The 19,961-nt window shown below is 51.6% G+C and overlaps 1 protein-coding gene across 2 annotated transcripts in view; it reads left to right on the top strand.

Annotated features, from left to right (window-relative positions):
* Positions 1–19,961, top strand: part of EPHB2 (EPH receptor B2) — a 135,327-nt gene that overhangs the window by 67,448 nt on the left and 47,918 nt on the right. For both annotated transcript variants that reach the window (XM_066981888.1, XM_066981887.1), the window contains exons 4-5: positions 17,134–17,289; positions 17,914–18,249. In XM_066981888.1, coding sequence (XP_066837989.1) covers positions 17,134–17,289; positions 17,914–18,249 — 492 coding nt within the window. The remainder of the gene's footprint in view (positions 1–17,133; positions 17,290–17,913; positions 18,250–19,961) is intronic.

The raw sequence follows: 19,961 nt of genomic DNA, 5'->3' as shown, positions 1-19,961 counted from the left end.
TGGTAAAGGTGGGTGCTGTCCACCGCTGGGCTCCCTGGCAGTGGCACGGGGGACGGTGGTGGCCAGTGATGAGGGACATGGCAGATGCTCACAGGCAGTGCAGGGGTGTGGGGCTGCTTGCGGCGGCAGCGTCTGCCTGCTGGGTGGTGGTGCTGGTGGCACAGGATGGTGACAGCACTTTGCTGTCAGTGGCGATGATGTCTCTGTTCTGGTTCCTGGCAAGGGCCTCGCTGGGGGGTGATGTGGACACTGGGCATTTCTCTCCTCCGAGGAGACCAAGCGGTGCTCGGCTGTGCGGTGAGGCCCAGGAGATAGGCAGTTCATATTTCTGTAGTGAACAGGGAGCTGACATTAATGAACAGCTAATTAACAACACAGGGCTTGATGGTTGCAGTGTCAGCGTCCCTAATTAGTCTCACACTAATCTGCTTTAATTAACTGTCCCTGTCGCAGTTTTAATTTAATTTTCAGCTCTAGACCAGAGATAGCAGTCCTGTGAGTGGGTTCCAGCACCACAGCACTGTCCGTAGTGGGGCAGACTGGCAGGGCACTGGTGGCCAGCAGAGGGGAGAAGCAAGGTGGTTGTGCACCACCTGCTGATGCTCTCCCAGGGATGTGTAACCACCACTGCACAACCCCATCCTTCCCAGTCCCCAGGCATGCTGCTGCCTCCAAGAGCCTGTGTTTTCAGGGCTATGGGTAAGCCGAAGTCATCAGCAGTTGCCCCCATGCTCTTTTATCCCGCTGCTTTGCCTGCATCACCTTCGTTTTATGGGGCAGCGAGCTGCCAGTCCTGCCCTGTTCTGGTGCACGGGGGGGCACGGTGTTGTCCACAATGCCTGTGCCTGCTGTTGTGTCATTCATTGCTCAGAGGGGTCTGTCGCAGAATCACAGAACTGTAGGGGTTGGAAGGGACCTCAAGAGACCATCGGGTCCAACCCCCCTGCCAAAGCAGGTTCCCTAGAGCAGGTTGCCCAAGTGGGCGTCCAGACGGGAGATATTCAAGAATAATTTGTTTTGGAAGCAACCTTTAAAGTGAACTAGTCAAACCCTCTACTCAGAGCAAACCCAGTTGCATCAAGATGCTCAGATCCTTGTCTGGTTGAGTTTTCATTGTCTCAAAAGCTGCAGATTATGTTGGCAAGCAGTTCCAGAGTCTGATCACCTTCACGGTGGGAATGTTTTTCCTTAAATACGTGGTATCATATATGGGAGTTAAATAACAGATGAAGCTTTCTTTCCAAGTACAGAAATTTGTAAGTCCTTACCACTGATAATATAAACCCCCTGAGATGTCTATAAACGGGCAAGTAAATCATTTCCTGCTCCGGATTAAAGTCTGGATCATTCAAATTCCTGAGAAACCGTAAGACACCTGGCAGGACTGCCATTTGCACAACGGGGGCTGCTGGTCCTTGCCCATGCCGCCACCTTTTCCATGGTTTTCCATGGTTTTCCATGGAAAGGACCAGCAGCCCCAGCTGCCCCCAGGCAGATTATTGCCCAGGGAGCTGAACAGTGGGAGAGGGCAGAGGCCTCACCTCGAGGAGCACAACAGCTCGAGTTCTGCTCATGTGGGCCCAGTAAGAGCAATTCCTTGGCACCGTCTATAAGCCATAGCACGCACCCTGCTAGGATGAAGGACGCAACATCACACAACATTAGTGAGGGCTGCACCAGGAGTGGGCTGGGAACTGCACCCTGCGCAGTGACCCAGCTCTGCTTTCCATCTCAGGTTGGCCTCCTTCATCAGGCAGGACATGGATCTTACCGAATGCTAACATGTCCCCACGGGACCTTCTCAGGGGCCACGTTAACCTGTAAGAGCAGTAGGGCCTTTAAAGCAGGAGTTCGTGCTTGGCAGCATCCCAGAGAGCTGTGCACTCGTGGGCTTGGTTTGCCCGTGTGGATTAACAGGGCTCTGCCATCTGTCTTGCACGCAGGCCTGCCTGGAATTGCTCCAGATGCCTTGAGCTTTGAAGAAAACCTTTCTTTACCACAGCCCCTGCTCTGAATAACCCAGCTGCTTCCCACCTAGGCAGACGTGGTTGTTTCCCCCCTTCCTCTGCAGGCAATGGAAATCCCATCAGCCACAGCCGTAGCATGCTGTGGGCTTCAAAAGTGGCTTAACATTGGGGAAAATGCGGCGAAGGTCTTGCAGAAGAACTTTCAGGACCCCTCGCAACCAAACGAGCCCTGGGCTCAGGCACTCCACTGGCTAAGAAGCCCGTATCTATCTATATTTTTATATCCTGCTGGGGCACAAGGAACTACCAGGTGGTCCTGTGCAGCTCTCACATCCCGTCTGAGTCTGACCCAAGGTGCTGGGTGCTTTCCAACTCCTTCCTCGGAGGACCTTGGTGATCATTTGCTGCAGCTTCCAGGCGGGATGTCGCACTCAGCCTATTCTCAGCAGCAGCCCCATGCTTTCTGGCCTGTTTGCTTCAGTGTGGCGCTGCAGAACTAAAGGCCGCCCTTTGCAGAATGCAGCCGGGAGGATGGTCACTGAGCGTCTCTGATCCCCTTCTGTAAACTGATCGGTAAACCAAGTTCCTGTAAGTGAAACCCTTTAATACAAAGAAAATATTTCAGGGGACTTTCTTTAATATCGTTTCCTCCACTGACTGCCCCTGTCAGTGGTGGTGTTGTCTTGACCAAGGTCAGCGTGAAGCTAAGCATCTCTTACCCTTGAAAATCATATGCCGCGATATTATTAGTTTGCCTGGTCCCCTGAAACATTCTCTCTGTGACTGGTTTAATAAACATCAGTACTCACATCACAGAGTTTTCCTTGGTTGACTCTTAAAGCTCTTGGGTACTTAAAGCTCTTGGGTTCAGTTTATCTAATCCTGCCTAGCACAGGGAGCTGATCATCGATATTCTTCCTACTTTAGGGGGGAATGGAAAGTTTTAAGGAAGTGTCAATTATGAAATGATCCTTCTCTCTCTCTGTACACTCATGTTCATTATATATCACTTTCTTTATGTGTCACAATTCACGATTTCAATGTCCTTTGGGGGCAGGACATATCTATACTATGGCTTCATTATTCTTGCCTTCTTGATTTCCAGCTTGTTGCTGTTAATCTTGCCCTGTTTTTTCACTGCCACCTTAGCTACATTATCAACCACTTATATTTTCTACGTGTTAACTTAAAGCCAGTGCTGCCAGTTCATGATATTTTTAAAATACATTTTTACTCCTTCACTCTCGTTTCTTGGCCAGAATTAATTTTTGCTGACAAATCTGTCTTTGCATTAGGAAATTGCATTTTCCTGGGGGCAACAACATACTTGAGGCAATCTTGGTTATCATTCTTGGTGTGTTGTTTGTCCTTTCAGGCCTTGGTGGCTTTGTTGACAGCAAAACAGAGAGCTGGGGAAGACTCATGATTTATTGACAGTTACTTTTAAATGCATGGAGGCAGGAACTGAGTTCAGCTTTCATGCAGCTGAAACCATCCAGCACGCTCCCGAGCTTGTGTTTGAGCAACCTCACAATTTTCCATCTCACGTTGCTTGCAATTTCTTTTCAAGGTCTCTCCGCTTCGCAGTAAGAGTACGAAATCTGGCGGAGAAAAGCTTTCAGGTGTGGAAGGTGCATTTTGATGGATGCAGTTAAAAACCCTCCCAAATAAGGGGAATTACAAGCTGTTGAAAATTACCTCTTCCTAATCTGTGTTTTCTCCACAAATTATCAACAGTCTATGATCTTGGCCTCAGGTCCTGCCATGCAACACTACTCCTGATGGATATAGACAGATAATTCTTTGGTGCTGCTTTTCTCTCATCAGAGCATCCTTACAGAGAAAGTTATCAGTGAAAGGGAAACCAGGAAACCTAGGGTCCAACCTTCTCCTTGTAATGACTGATGTCAATCCCTTGCACCCCTCAGTACTGCACAAAAACTCCTAACAAATTGACGCATTGAATGTAGAGACAATGCCAGCAGTGGAAATTTCTCCTGGGTATTTATTCAGTTACAGGACATATTTTCATTACAGTTGTGCAAAACAGGGAGGTTTATCAAAAAGATTTTGGAGAAAATGATAAGTAAGAGCCCTGCCAAGGGGATTCCTTTGCCCTTCATGAAACCAAGCACTCCGGGGTAATGCTGGGGTGAGGTTGCTCAAACTGCTTTAACTCTCCTTGCAGGCAGCGCTGTGCCACGTGGGGATCTTGGCACGGCCGTGCTGCTTTTTCACAGCATCTTGCTCCGTCCAGTGTACAGGATAGTCAGGGCTCTTGCTTGGAAAGACGTGGAGAGTCTCACCCACTGGGGCCCACATTTTCCCAGTGGTTTGTCCTAAACATCTGGCAGACAACGGCCAATGCAGAGGAGCCAGCTGTGTTGTTTTCCTTCTGCTGGAGGAGACACGGAGGCTGAAAGTTAGAAAGAAACATTACGTGTGGATGAAGTGAAGCTGTAGCAGATTCGCATTAAGCTCGTGCTGTCTCCTGGATTGTGTGGTGGCACAAGACACGTTGACCTCAGACGTGTCTGCGCACACACAGCAGTCCGGCTATCCCCGTCAGGCCCCAGAGCTTCCTAGGGATCTGGGGACCCTGAACCTGGTGGCAATGCCAGCAGAGGATGATCATACCACGCAGCCATCCGTATTTTGCAAAACTTCTATCAAATGCAGGGAAAGAGCTCTCCTAGACAGGTTTTGCTTGCCTTGCTCTTCTCTCTTTTCCTGCTTCCCTCTCTCGTGCTCACTGATAGCCCACGTGCACGCGGCTGCCTGTTTCTGCAGAAGCCAGCGTGCTCCCTCCCATGCCCTGTCTGTCCTCTGCACGTGGGGAAGAAACGGCACGTGATTGTGTGCTGCAGATGCCGTGGTGACGCACGCACACGGGAGGGCTTGGGGGCTGGGGAGGGCCAGGAGGGGGTGTTTGAATAGCTTTAATCCTGCTATTTCCAAACATTCCAGCACTCAAGGCTGCACGCTTTAAAAATTGTCTCTCCCCGTCGTGAATCTTCCTGATTAGAATACTTGGTGTGCTTTATTTCACCTGCGGTGCTCAGATAGCGAGCTGACTGCTCCTAAATAATGCTTCAGCCCTACAGACAGTCCATATAAACACAGATGGATGCAGTGACAGACACCGGAGCTCGAGCCATGCCCTCTCTAGGGGAGGAGCCGTGACTCACAATCAGCCTTGCTTTCCCAACACTCATCTTTCCTCCTCCAAACCCTGGCTCAAAGCTGATATTGCTGCTGTGGGGACAGACTTTTCAGAGGCTGTCTGTAGGATTTCCTCTACTTTGGAGCAGGGGGTTTCAGCTGAGGAGACTGAAGGGTGACCTTATGAATGTCTGTAAATATGTGAAGGGTGAGTGTCAGGAGGATGGAGCCAGGCTCTTCTCAGTGACATCTGATGATAAGACAAGGGGCAATGGGTGCAAGCTGGAACACAGGAGGTTCTGCTTAAATATGAGACGAAACTTTTTCATGGTGAGGGTGACAGAACATGGAACAGGCTGCCCGGGGGGGTTGCGGAGTCTCCTTCTCTGGAGACTTTCAAAACCCACCTGGACACATTCCTGTGTGACCTGATCTAGGTGTTCCTAGGGATTGGACTAGATGATCTTTCAAGGTCCCTTCCAATCCCTAAAATCTGTGATTCTGGGATTCCAGGCTGGCACCGTGGTCCACGAGGTGTGTGTGTGGTGATGGTTCCAAGGGACTCTGCTGTGGAAAAGGGGACTGTCATTTTCAAGTGTGATTGTTTTAGCAAAGTCTGTGACTTTAAGGAAAGTGAAGATGCAAGTTTGTTCCCTGCATTTCTACAAATGACTGTTTAACCTTTGTGCTCTTGTTACAAATGACTGGCTTTGCCTCCAGGCCACCAGCGTGTTTGCATAATCCCGCTCGCTGTACATGTATCCCCACAGCCAGGAAGTGGTGGTCCATTGAGCAGCGGACGGGATGAGCATTCAGAGGCTTGAAAAATGAAAGTGTTGGTGGCAACGGGCAGCTCCAGTGACAGGAGAAGGTGTCAGTCCCTTGGGAGATGCTTTGACTGTCTCTGAGGCTGGAGATGCCCACACCACTCTGGGACCTCCTTCCAATACCTGACCTCCCTTGTCGTGAAAAACATTCTTTGTCTCCAGCTGGAATTTTCCATGTGCCACGTTGCATCTTGTCCTACCTCTGAGGATCTGGCTCCTTCTTCTGTGTCCACACCCTCTCGTTGGGTTGCTGTAGGCAGCAGTAAGGTCTCCTCTTTACCTTCTCTTGTCCAGGCTCAGGTCTGTCAGCAACCCCGTGCTCCAGCCACCAGCCGTCCCAGTGGCCTCCCTTGGTATTGATCCAGTATTCCAGTGTCTTCCTTGCACTGGGGAGTCCCAGGCTGGACACGGTGCTCCAAGCGGATCTCACAAGTGCCAGAGTGAGGGGATCCACTGCTGCATCATTTTATCAGGGTTGCTGCTGATAATCCACCCACATTGCTGAAGGACACAGGAGCTTTAGGACCTTAAGTCTAGTCTCATGTCCTCTGTCCTGTTTCCTTATTCTAAAACTTGACAGTGTTTCTGATTTCCCCAGAGGAGCACACCCTCTGTGTTCACGTCTGAGGTGTGAGCCTGTGTTTTTCTGGTCTCGTAAATGAGAAATCGCTACTAAGAACATCCCTGGATGCTCCCAGGCTTCATTTTCTTGGGCCGTGTTGGGTTGAACTGCAGGAGGACAGGGGTACTGGGGCAGTTCCAGCTCCTGGGAACATGTTTTAGAGGAAGGCTGGTTCTCCTCAGGTTTCATACTTCATAAATAAGCAGACTATAAGGTGTTTTCGGAAAGTGGAGGTGGATGGTGTGCAGCTGCCCTGGGTGGTGTGTGACCTCCCTCCCCATGTGGTGCTGCCTGCCTTCAGCTTCTCTGCTCGCTGCAGGCTGCAAAGTTACTGTGCAACGACATCCCCCGTGATTTAAACCACCATAACTAACCATTTTTAATCAGCCCTTATGCCAGCTCCACTCAGCACCTAGTGCTGACAAAGAACAATGTTGTCATCTGGAAAGTGGCTGCTGGCACTTCACCAGCTGGCTGTATTTTTAAGCTTGTCTAAACTGGGTGCTGAGCGGCGTTAAAACATAATGATTAAATGTGCCCACTCCAGGTTTTCCTGGCCGCTCCTGTCTCCACCTGGAAAAGCTTCTTGTGCCCTGGAAAGGCTCCTTTGGGAACTGCACCTAGGCAGGGCCTGCAGAGTGCCAGCTGGAGGTGGAGAGGAGAGCACAGGGATGGCAGGGCCCTGCCCTGCCCCTCTTGCTGCGGAGAGTCAAGGCAGATCGATTTGGAAATGGTGCCGTCAAAAATTCTGAACGCTGGCTGTGAGGGATTGAGTCAGGTGGAGATGCCCCTAAAAGCCCTTGTTCTGGGCAGTCTCAGACTTTGCACCCCTGACCCTGAAACGGATTTCCTTCCTGCTCCTTCAATATCCTTAATCACGGAGATGGGTAGAGACAGGCTGCTCACAACGCAGATATCGAGCAGCCACAGGTGCACTTGGAGCCTCGGGAGCTGGAGGCACACGTCGGGGGCCTGATCCTGTCTCTGCTCACATCTGGAGATGTGCGCAGATGGGCCCTCCCTGGCCGCTTTGGTCCCCCAGGCCTGGTCATGGGGGATGTGGCGTCTGCCCGCAGCAGCGCTGCGGGTGCTGGGGGAGTGACCCCGAACTGGCGCCAGGCAGCACCAGCGGAGCTTGGCCAGGACCCCCACAGACCCACCTGAGGATGCATCTCGTGGAAAGGGCTGCGGGGGGCAGAGCAGTCTGGCAGGCTCCGTGTGGGCTCTCCCGGGCTCAGGCTGCTCCCCAACGGGGTGGGCAGACGGTCCACTTGAAGGGCTCTCGTCCAGGAAAAGCTCCCTTTTTACTTTCATGTTTCCTTTAGGATTAAAGTCATTCTTCTTGAGCTCTAAACATGGAATGTTTGTCAAGTTTATGAGAGCTTTTAGAGAGGCTTTTAGAGAGTACATCCTATCCCTTCTTTTATAGGGCTGAGATAAGATTATCTTTGTTTTAACACCAATTAAAGCAGGAAGGGTTTATAGGATTAGGGGTTTTCCATCAGTGCAACTTTGATGTCACCACTTGCTTGCTCAGTTTGCTTCTTCCCTATGTTAAAAGGCTGGGAGCTGTTCCTGTTAACATACCACCCTCCCGAGGCAGAGCTCTCCCGGCAGAAGCTTTGGGAAACATTTAAACAAGACCAAACAAAGGAACAAAATGTGAAAGTCTTAAATTCTGCTGGAGACCACTTGGAGAAAACTGGCTTACTGCTTAAACAACCACTCTGTCAGTGTGTAGCACTGCAGCGTTTACATTTATTGAAAAAGGGCGTGCTTTCTGCCCTGAAAAACATTTTTTTTTTAAATATCAAAATAAAATAAATTGCCATAGTGTAAGGAATCTAAAGTAAAACCAAAACAACCCCGCAGTTTTGCAGTCAGAGGCTACAATACATGTCAGTGCATTCTCTGCACCACGTGAAAACAAGAGGATGAATAAGGAGAGCATGACATTTTGTACGTCTCCTAGCACGTATCTGCACAGAAATAACTTTGTGGCTCAGTACCTCGTCTGGCCCAGGCTGGCATCACTCCACGCAAATAATCCCTCGACTCCTGGTGCAGTGCTGTTTTCCACCTCAAGCTCTGGCTACTTCGGTGCGTGCCAAGCTGCTGAGACAAGGTTTTGGGGTTAAAACTGCACAGGCGTGGGCAACATCCTGAATTACCCAGTATGCCAAGGCTGGGAGCACTCCTAGACCAGCAGTGCCCAACGTTCCCGTCCTGGTGGACTTCCAAGAGGCATTTGGACAATGCCCTCAACAATATGCTTTAACTTTTGGTTAGCTCTGAGGTGGTCAGGCAGGTGGACTCTGATCCTCCACTTGATTTCAGTTTCATACAGGAAAGCTTGCCTCTCAAGTGAGCTGTGAGTCGTCTTTGGGGCTGGCCCTTGGTATTCAGCGCCTTGCAGAACATGCAGATCCTGAAAGGTTTAGGGCTCAAGCATGTCCTCTGCATAGAGGAGGCTTCTCTCGGGTGTCTGCTAAACAGCTCTAGCAGGATTCATGCTCGATTACGGTCCTTGCCATCTGTAATCCGAGGATGCTGGGCACACCCCGGTCTCTTTGTGCTCAGGCAGGGATGGAAAGCTTTCCCTTTTCTCTTTAAGATCCCCCGTGACAGGTCAGGGAGGCTGAACCACCATCAGGTAAGAAATTCCAGTCATTTCTCACTGACAGCTGAATCCCCTCACGACTGATGGATGTGCCTCGGCTCGCAGGTGTGCGTGCCCACAGGTGCGGTGGTCTAGCCAGATGCTTGAACTTCTGCACAGTGCTAGCAGGGAGGTGACCTTGTGAACCCTGCAGAGGCAGAGGACTCCAGCTACAGGAGGGATTTGCTGGCAAGCACCTGCCGTGAACCCCGTCCGAGGCAAGGACTTGGCCCTGTTGCTAGTGTGTGGGCCCCGGGACAGAGCTGCTAGGTTTTGGACGAGGGTGTTCGCAGCTGAGGTTGGTCTGGGCAGCAGGCTGATGCACATGCTCTTCCAGGAGAGCAGGGGACTGTAAGTGCCTGGCTTTGGCCCAGGTTCTGCTGCAGAGTCAGAGTGTGATGACCAGCGTCAGTGGCGTCCAGAAAGCCGACTTCCTGGGCCATCCAGTTTTCTTGGTCTTTGGAGCCTGTTTTGGGGTATCCTGAGGATAGCCTGGCTAGAAGGTTTGGGACTGTTTGTCCCTTGCAGGGCCTTCCAGTGTGCTTCTTTGGAAAGCCTCCCAAACAGGGAATCACTCTACCCTGGCTGGGCCTCGCCATGCCTCTGTGACAGCTTGGTCCTAAGGTCCCATCACACCCCCCCAGTGACTCAGTGCTGCCTTCTGCATGTGCCCACGGAGCCAGTGTGTCCCACTTTTTTTTTTTTTTTTTGGCTGAATGTGTGAGTATAAGGAGTGACCTCAAACTGTGCGCCCGGTGGCGAGCTGCAGACACGCAGGGTGCAGCATGGAAGTCCTTGCTGGAGACACCTTCAAGGGAGTTGTCTGAAGGTGCCCCGTGCTGAAGCTGGGAGGCAGATGAGGTCCTCAGGGGAAATTCTGGGGAGTAGGATTGCAGAGGATGTGGGTTTTGGAGTGTTGGCACCTTTGCTTGGGAGGCAGAAAGAGCAGTACTTTGGGGAGATGATGTGGTCCGTCTTGATCTACTTGAGGTGCAGGATGCTGTATAACAGCATGGGGAGTTATCTAAAAGCCGTTAGCAGTGGGAAGATACTTTTGCAGGCTTGTGCTGTCAGCCTCTGTTTCTGTCCTATGGAGAATGACTGGGTTAAACTGGAACATTTGCATTGTGGATTCCTTCTTTATTGACAACTCTCTAATCCACATCACGGAGGTCGGCTGGGCTCCACGTTCCTCTTCAGCTAATCTCATTTAACCCTGTTTTCCTTTTTGCATTTCTATCCTCTGCTCTCCAAGCGCTGTCACTGTCATTGGCAGTGACAGCACCTGGCAATGGGATTAATTGCTTATCTCAAGTAGGAGGTAGCAGCGTGGGCTGCTAATTATATTTATCAGGAAGGAAATGGTAGGACCTCTGCAGTACGTGGAGGAAGGCTGTCCCAGGAAGGATGAGTGTTGAGAGCTGGCACCTAGAGGCCCAGGATCCTGTCTTTTTCAGAGCCAGCAGCCAACGCAAGGCAGGTAGGTGTTGCTGCCTGCCTCCTGCACCACAGCTCTGCAAGGCCGAATTGAATCCTCTTCCCTATGGCAGTAAGATGTCCAGGCAGAAGCACAGGTAGATCCAAAGGCAGCATTGCTCCTTCGGTTTGTCCAGAGGCCATCATTTCACGAAGGTGACAAACACTGTGAAGGCCCGGGGACAGGAACAAGCAGAGACTGGGCAACTTTTGCAGGTGAGGCAAGGTGTTTTTGTATAGTTTGGTCCCAAGGTACAGACCCAGCCATGGGAATGTGCATTTAGAGTTAATACACCTCTGAGGGGAACTGGGAGACCTTTGATCATGGCTCAGTGCTTTGAGGGATGTGGCCGCCAAGGTGGGCTGCTCCAGTGAGAACCGTTCACATGCAGAACTAAAAAAAGGTTCAAGGCACAAGGAACAGAATGGGGAAGAATACAGGAAAAAGTGACAATGTCGTTAAAAAACCCACCTCATCTTGTAACATACGAAGAAGGCATGGTTCATGAAAGGAAAAAAAAAGGTAAATTCAGAGCTGGTTGGACATGAGATTCTTCTGCAAAGGACAAGATCATAAGCACCCCCACACACACCATGAGCAGTAGCAACCTGGAAGTACTGGTGAAGGGGACTCTAGGGTCTGTGGTTCAACCGCCCACTTGTAGCTGGGGTGCCACCAACATTAGATCGAGGCAGCCACAGCATTTAACTGAGTCTCCCCCAGGGAGATCTCTGTGACCTGCCCCAGGGCTGCATTACCTTCTGGAGAAGGAACTTTTCCTAATATTCAGTCTGAACTTGTCGTCCTTGTCCATGGTCATTACCTGGTCCCTGAGAAGGGTTTGGCTTTGTCTTCTTTGCATCTGCCCCTGAGTAGTTGCAGCTGCAGTTATATCTCCCCCTCTTAATCCAGTTAACCCATCCCAGCTCCCTCTGCCTCTTCTCATATGCTCCGTGCATCAGGGCTGGCTGTCTTGGTGACCCTCCGCTGGACTCTCCATATTGCCCTTGAGCTGTGTGACCCTAAACTGGCCTCAATTCCCCAGCAACAGCATCCCCCGTGCCTGGCAGGGGAAAACACCTCCCTTGATGTGGCATGGCCTTCCTGGAATGGCCCAGGACCTGTTTTTCCATATCCTCAATGAGAGCAAATTGCTGGCACCCCACTGGTGTGGCACCACGAGCTCCAGTGCAGGGCAGCCCTGTAGTCTGTGGGCATGGGTCAGGTAATTAGGATGGCAGTGCTAATGAACAGAGGGGGGTGTGTGTGTCAGTGGGAGAGGGCTGGAGGGGGACGAGAGGCAGCTGGGAGATAAGGCTGGGGATTTAAGACTCATCAGACCCTAACTGACAGAGCCAGGGCTGCTGCTTTCCATCAGCTGTTAAAAAAGCCTTGCTCGAGTGGAAGAAGGCTGCCAGGAGAAAAAAAAGGCAGGCAAAGAGGGCTGAGGATGGCCACTCCTCAGAACTGTTAGCATGGATTTAAGGTGCCATTTTGGAAACTTCTATTGTAAGAGAGACCTGCTCATACTGAGCTGTTTGCAGAAGAGGTCTGTGCAATGCTACGATGGATTCTAAAGTCCAGGGCAGTTTTCATGCAGAGGCACCTATGTGGAGCTCAAACTGAATTAGTTATAAAGGAGGTTAGAGAGAGGCAGTGGGACATGGGGCATGCAAACAGGCATCCTCTCTGTGGCCGGTCCTGCACACTAGTCCGAAGGCTTTTCTTTCAAGCTGAGCCACAGGATGCCTTTCTCTATGCGGCTGTGGGCCGCGCAGTGCTCTGGGGAGGAGGGCTGGAAACCTGGGGCCAGCATTGCCTTGAGCAGCAGGTGATGCCGAAGTGGAGATGCGTCCCACACCCGTGACCCTCCCGCAGGGTAAAGCAGGGCCCCAGGGAGCTTCAGATCCTGCTCGGTGGAGGGCCAGGAGCTCCCTGTCCAAGGCCTCCTTCCATCTGGGCCCTGATATGGAGGGGGAGGTCACAGGACTGCGTGAGGCTGAAATCAGCCAGGAAGGCGATGGGCTGGAGGGGCACGGAAAGGCAGTGGGAGAGCAAGAGGTAAATTGCAAGCTTCCTCTCTTCCCCAGCAAGGAAACCTTTCCTCACTGTGGTGCTCCCTCCCCTGTGCTTGCTGGGTAGGAAATGAGGACACTGGGCGCTTCTTAGGTCTTCCTGCTCTTAAGAGAGCTGCAGCCCCTGTTCCTAGCAAACCTGCTGCTGTTTCATAGCCATACTCCAGAGAGGCAAACATCCATGCCTGTGTGCAGCAGAGAGGCAATTGAAAGTCCATGTGTTTCCCATGAACCCCTATTATCAGTCCTCCGGTTGGTGCTAGAGGTGGAGGAACTCACCACGTGGTAAGCTGCAAAGCACTCCTGCTTCAGTGATGGGCACTGGCAAGGTAATAGCCCTCCTGGGATAAAGGATGTTATGATAAATAAAGCAGTTCTGCCATAGGATGCTCTCTATGCTTTTCACAGTTTCTGCTCCTCTCTCCAAGCAGGAGTTTCTAGAGGGGCTCTGCCCCCAGCTCCCATTGCAAGCAGAAGGGAAAGCAGCAAGTCCCAGAGCTTCTGTCACTACCCAGGGCAGAAAATGGGTGTCCTGATGTCTTCCAGCGAGTGAGGAGAACATCCATTCTGTCCTAGTGGAATTCGTTTTAGCCCCTGTGTGAAGACTTGTGCTTGGATTTGCTATTTACTTTGGAAACAAGGAATTGGGTGGATTCCAAATTAAAAGCTGTTTCCTCACTCAGGAAGACCTGGAGGGAACAAAACAGTTTTGAACAAAATAATTAAATTACTTTTGGAAGATGTCATTACTTGACCAAAAAAAAAAAAAAGAGGCTTTGCATCAAATTTCAGTGATTTTGCTGTCTTTCAGCATGATTTCAGAACATTTCAAAGAAGTCATACCAAAATGTTCTCATTTTCCAGGACTATTATGTCCCAGGTCTGTGGGGAACACTTCCTGTAGAGGAAGATAGGTGCCAAAAGCGGTGGCCGTGTTTTGAAGGACACATGAAAGGAATTTTAGCAGCCCAGCTTGGTATGTTCTGTTGAGCAGCCATTCACTCCCCGAGTTTTGCCCCATTCCAAGAGCAGCGTGTGCAGAAGTGCTGATGGCAGCTGGTGGGGAGAAGCGGGGCACTCGCTTAGACCATGCAGTGTGCAGCCAGCCCTGCTGGGACCCCCAGCCTTTCACCCTGTGCCAGGCTAAACCTTGGGAACTCTTTCACCCTTGTCCCTTGGGTCACTAAATCGCAGCAGTGTAGGTATCATTTTGAGGTATCCCTATCCTGATACAAAAGAAGCTGTATAGGAAAGTTGTTATTTTTAAAATAAGCCTTGGGAAGGTGAAAGAGGCCCGTGTCTCAAAACTTCTTTGGTCAAATGACCCTATAATTCACCCTGAATGTCAGGCTAGAGTAATTATATGTGTTGTTTTTATCTTGTTTCAAAAATTGGTATTAGTACAGGGGCCATGTTATCATTTCAGCTGCAGAGCCACCATCACTTCTCTGTAACAAAGAACTGGCACGCGCAGTCCAAACGGTTCGGGAGCATCTGAGTGGGATCAGTGCACACAAATCCATGAGCCCTGATGGGATGCATCCACGTGTGATGAAGGAGCTGGCAGATGTGATTGCCAAACCGCTCTCTATCATCTTTGACAGGTGTTAGAAAACAGGAGAGGTGCCTGAAGACTGGAGGATAGCCAATGTCACTCCGGTCTTTAAAAGGGCAAGGAGGAAGATCCAGGAAACTACAGGCCAGTCAGTCTCTCCTCTGTCCCTGGAAAGGTGTTGGAACAGCTTGTTCTGGATGCCATCTCCAAGCAATTGGAAGAAAAGAAGGTTATGAGGAGTAGTCAGCATGGATTCCCCAAGGGGAAATTGTGTTTGACCAACCTCGTAGCCTTCTGTGATGGCATCACCAGCTGGGTAGATGGGGGAGAGCAGCGGGTGTCATCTACCTTGACTTTAGCAAGGCTTTTGATACTGTCTCCCACGACATCCTGTTAGCAAAGCTGAGAAAGTGTGGGATAGACGAGTGGACAGTAAGGTGGGCTGAGAACTGGCCGAGCTCAGAGGGTGGTGATCGGCGGCGCAGAGTCCGGCTGGAGACCTGTGACTAGCGGTGCTCCCCGGGGGTCGGTGCTGGGTCCGGTCTTGTTCAACATCTTCATCGACGACCTTGACGAGGGAATAGTGTCCACCCGCAGCAAGTACGCCGATGGTACAAAGCTGGGAGGAGTGGCCAGCACGCCAGAAGGCTGTGCTGCCATTCAGCGAGACCTGGACAGGCTGGAGAGCTGGGCAGGAAGAAACCAAATGAAGTTTAACAAAAGCAAGTGTGGAGTCCTGCCCCTGGGAAGGAACAACCGCACGTATCAGTACAGGCTGGGGGATGACCTGCTGGAGAGGAGCTGTGCGGAGAAGGACCTGGGGGTCCTGGTGGACAACAGGTTGGCCACGAGCCAGCGTGCCCTGGTGGCCAAGAAGGCCAACGGGATCCTGGCAGGCATTAAAAGGAGCGTGGCCAGCAGGTCAAGGGAGGTGATCCTCCCCCTCCACTCTGCCCTGGTCAGGCCTCACCTGGAGCACTGTGTCCAGTTCTGTTGGTGACCTAAGTGAAAACTCAAGGTGATTTTGGAGGAGGGAAGATGAAAATTCACAAGTCCTTTTTTTTTGTTTTCAAAGGAAAAAAAATTCTTCTCTGTACTAACACTTGCTTACAGAAACCCCGAGTATATGTTTTTCCCGGGCTGTTTTTTCTGATCTACCTCATTCCTGACAAACTTGGCACTGAACTGAAGTAGAAGTTGGTTTAACTTGTTTCAGTGCAGAAGCCACCTGCCACCCCCCAGGCTCTTCATACTGCACAAGAAATTAGCAGTGGCGGAAAGTTGCAACCAAGAGTAATCACCGAGAGCCATGGTGATAAATAGGTATAGCCAAGCTTTTGCATTGGCATTGGTGATCCTTTGAGTTGGAAAAGATCTTCTGGTGCTTTAGTCTTTGCACTGATATTTTTAGCCATATGTACTGTATCTGTTAATACCGTATTTCACATTGTGGTCCAGCCTTCACCAGCCGTCTCTTGCAGGCACCACACACTACCTGAGCCACCCTCATCCGTCATGCCTTGCTCGACACAAATTTTTTGAGTGGCTGTTGCTAGTGGTGCGTCTTCATCAGTAGTGGGCGGCTTAGAGGTCAGAGCCCCAGCAGAGCTAGACCCCGTCGTGCTGCTGCTTGTGTGGCTGAGCCCTCCAAACAGTGTGATGGCTTGATTAGCAATGGAGTAAACGAGGAAAATAATGAAGAGCAGAAATGGTGGGCACTAGCATGAATGTAAAATTCTTAGGAAGAGTGGAAGAGTCAGCAGTGCTTTGTACAGGTCAGTTCTGCCTCCCCTAAAAGGAAGACACCCCCCTCTCCCCCCCAAAGGCTTTAGAAGAAAATGAGCAGCCAGGATCCCACGCCGAGAGTGAAGATGCTCATGTGGCTGAAAGGACTGGTTGAGAGATGGTAGCAGAGTTGTGACAGGTTGTGAGTTGATCTCTAAGAAATGAGACCTTGGCACTATGATAAGTAGTCCAGGTGGTACACTGGTGGGTAAAAAACAATTTGGACTTCGCTAATTTTGAGAAAAGAGTAGAGAATAAAATAGTGAATATCATGCTTCTTGCTTTGGGCATGACAGAGGTTTGTACAATCCTAAGGGGAGGAGGTGGATGACCACTGAGTGTTCATTGCCAATGCAAGTGTGAGTTTACATCAAACAACTTGGCAGCTTTGAAGCAGGGGACAGCAGGTCTTCACACAGCACATAATTACTCCACGGAGCCCCTTGCTTCTACATGTAATGGGTGCAAAAAAAAAAATAAATTATGTGGAATAAAAAATAGACCGGGTAACTTAGTGAAAGAATGCAAAGAGCCTGCCTCTTAGGAAGTCCCTGAACTATGAACTGTTGGAAGGTGGGAAGGTATTCTGGGCAATGCACGTGCCCAGCCTGTGCCATCCTCCCTGGGAGGCTGCTGTTGCAGGGAGGACTATGGTGGCTGTGGACCACAGCTTAGAATATCCTACATGACTGTGGATTAAAATCCCCTTTGTAGTTCTAAGGCTCATCGAGTAGACCCTGTTCTGCGCTTGTGGTTGGGAACACAGTGGGAGAGACATCTGCATGGGAACCCCATCTCTGTAGGCGGTACGAGCAGCAGTGCCTGTCTTTTCAGGGCCTTTGGACCAGCTGCTCTTTCTCCACTTTGTTTATTTCAACTAGTCAGGTTTTGGCTTTGGACACTGCAAAGCCCCAGGGGTGTTTTCTGGCAGTGTTGCCGGGCTCTGGGCATCCCCATCAGCCCTCCTTCCTTGCTGCTCACTGCTGCTCTTGGTTTTCTTCCAGGCTGCCCATCAGGGACTTTCAAGGCCAGCCAAGGGGATGAAGGATGCATCCACTGCCCGATTAACAGCCGGACAACTTCGGAAGGGGCCACCAACTGCGTTTGCCGAAATGGATATTACCGGGCAGATGCTGACCCTGTCGACATGCCGTGCACCAGTATGTGGGCTCTGGGCAACTGGGGAGGGTGGCACACAGCTGGGGAAGGAGACATCAGTCAAAGCACAAAGGTCTCTGTCTCAGTGGGATTTTGGAGGAGATTTCCTGCTGGCCACTGTCTGAAAGGCCAGGGTGCTCAGAGCCCCTTGTCTGGAGTGCCCTTGCAGTGGGGACTTTTTCTCACCATGGGCCAGTTTGTGCTCGTAAACATTGCACATGCATACAGAACAGAAATTTGGGCTGCTCTGTGCAGCTCTAGTCCATGGGATGACTTCAGTGTAGGGCTGCACCTGAATGCAAAGACCTGTGTGTAGGCACTCAGGAGTTTAGTGCAAAGGCTAGGAACCAGAAGCTACAAAAAATAACTGGTGAATTTTGTTCATGGGCACGGTGCGGACATATCAGGAGGGGCTGGCCTGGGTTAAGTAGGCAGGTTTTGTTCCCACTCCTGCTTTTGGCTGTTCAGCTTGCTGCACACACCTCTGACACTAAGAGAAGCAGCAAGCTGCGGCTTGTCTGGGTCTGGGGAAGAGGAGGTGGTGCAGGACAGACTGCTATGGCACAGGTCCTGTAGCAACGAGCAGGGCTCCAGCTCTCACACCTTTCTGTCTATTCCCTTCACAGCCATCCCGTCTGCCCCCCAGGCCGTGATCTCCAGCGTGAACGAAACCTCTCTGATGCTGGAGTGGACCCCACCGCGGGACTCGGGGGGCCGGGAGGACCTGGTGTATAACATCATCTGCAAGAGCTGCGGCGCCGGCCGCGGGGCGTGCACGCGCTGCGGGGACAACGTGCAGTTCGCCCCGCGCCAGCTGGGCTTGACGGAGCCTCGCATCTACATCAGTGACCTGCTGGCCCACACGCAGTACACCTTCGAGATCCAGGCGGTGAACGGCGTCACCGACCAGAGCCCCTTCTCCCCGCAGTTTGCGTCAGTGAACATCACCACCAACCAGGCTGGTAAGAAGCAAACCCCTGTCACCCACCGGGCCCCTCCAGGCTGAGACCCTGGGGAAGGGATGTGGGAGGCAGAGGCTGATCCCCTGGGTAAGAGGTGCTGGGTGAAAGCCTGTGTGGTGAGCAGGACTTGACGGGGAGGGAAGATGGAGTGAGATGTGGCGTGGTGTCTCTTGCTCTTTAAAAAATGGTGATGAAAGTACACGGGCAGATGCAGTGGCCTGGCAAATCCTGGATGAATCCCAAGTCTCAGATAAGAAAAATACCCCTTATTTCAGTGAAAAGCTGGAATGTGCTGCAAGGCGGAGCTGCCATCCCAGCTACCACAGCAGACCAGCTCGTGTCACAGTCCTCTGGTGTCTCAGCATTCCCCTCTGGCATCGGACACGTAACCGCTTCCGAAGTGGTTTCTTTGCTGCCAGCAGGTGCACACACCGTAGGTGCCTTTAATCCTGGCTGCTGGCAGCACTGCAGACACAGCGGCAGCTTTCACCGCTACTGGCAGCCCCTGTTGGTGCTCCTGCTTCCCGAGGAGAGAAGGTAAGATCAGCTCCAGCGTTTCGACACCAGCTGCAATCTCTGCTCAGAGAAAGCACAGCCCACGGCCCAAATGCCAGCACAGGTCCTGAAAGCAGAGGAAGGCTGTAGAGATGAGGAGCCGGGAGCCAGGTATACGGGATAGCTGCCTGGGAAGCTTCTCCAGGTCCTGTGCTCCTGCAAGCCACCCGCCAGTGCTCACAGGCCCCTCTCCACTGCTCGTGGTAAAGAAGACCAAGTGGCAGAGCTGGAGGGGTTTCACTCAGGGCCACCAGCTTCTGTGCTGGCCCAGGAGGCTGCTCCCCCCAGGTTTTGCTTGGGAAGGGATGCATCTGGGTTGCTGGCAGTGCGGCATCCTAGGAGAGCCACAGGTGGCAGCTGTGCTGATGGCAGAGCGCCCCACAGGGCTGCTGGTCAGGGCCTGCTCTCCCTGTCCCTCCTGGAAGCCATCTGGAGCTGGAGCACCTCTTGGGGCTGGGTCCGTGCTAAATCCAATTGCACAGTGAACGTGCACCAATATGGTACGAGTGTGTGAGGGAACAAGCGAGTTTCTGCGGTCTGTCTGAATGCTGCAGTCTGCGTGCAGGGGTTGTGAACGTGCCCCAGGCTGCCCTGGGCACTGCATTACCTTCAAGACCGTTTGGGCTGATGTACAGCAGCGGTGGTGTAGGTGGGCATCTCTTGGTTGGGCATACGGAGTGCTGAGCCGGAGAAACCTGCAGAAATATTTTGGTCATCCACGAACCGTCAGAGTGACTGCTGATTAGCTCAGAGTCATGTAGTCACGATATTTCCAATATGGCATCAGAATACCTGAAAGCAGAATTAGCGTGGCACCTGACCATGGTTTGGCTGCGAGCAGGAACACAAACGCTCGTGACGCAGAGAGAGGAACCGGTCTGGGACAGTGACTTACTGCAGCGTCCTTCGCAGAGCGGGCTGTGCCTGGGGGAGATGGGATGGTGTGCGGTGCGAAGTGGCTAGGAGGGGTCTCTGCATTCCCCAGCACAGACCCACCCCACCGAGGAGTTATTTAGCACTTGCGTTTCACACTTTGCAATTACGTGGTGTACTTGTTACCTCGATGTATGTATGGCCTGTGACTTCTTCCAAATTGGCAAAACTGAGAGTTGAGTTGAAGGCAAATCCTCTTGCAATCCCCTGATCCTTGATCCTCC

Source organism: Anser cygnoides, chromosome 23, assembly GCF_040182565.1.
Source record: "Anser cygnoides isolate HZ-2024a breed goose chromosome 23, Taihu_goose_T2T_genome, whole genome shotgun sequence".
Taxonomy (NCBI): Eukaryota; Metazoa; Chordata; class Aves; order Anseriformes; family Anatidae; genus Anser; species Anser cygnoides.
The sequence above is the reverse complement of the archived record's forward strand: the minus strand, read 5'-3'. Positions and strand labels throughout refer to the sequence as shown.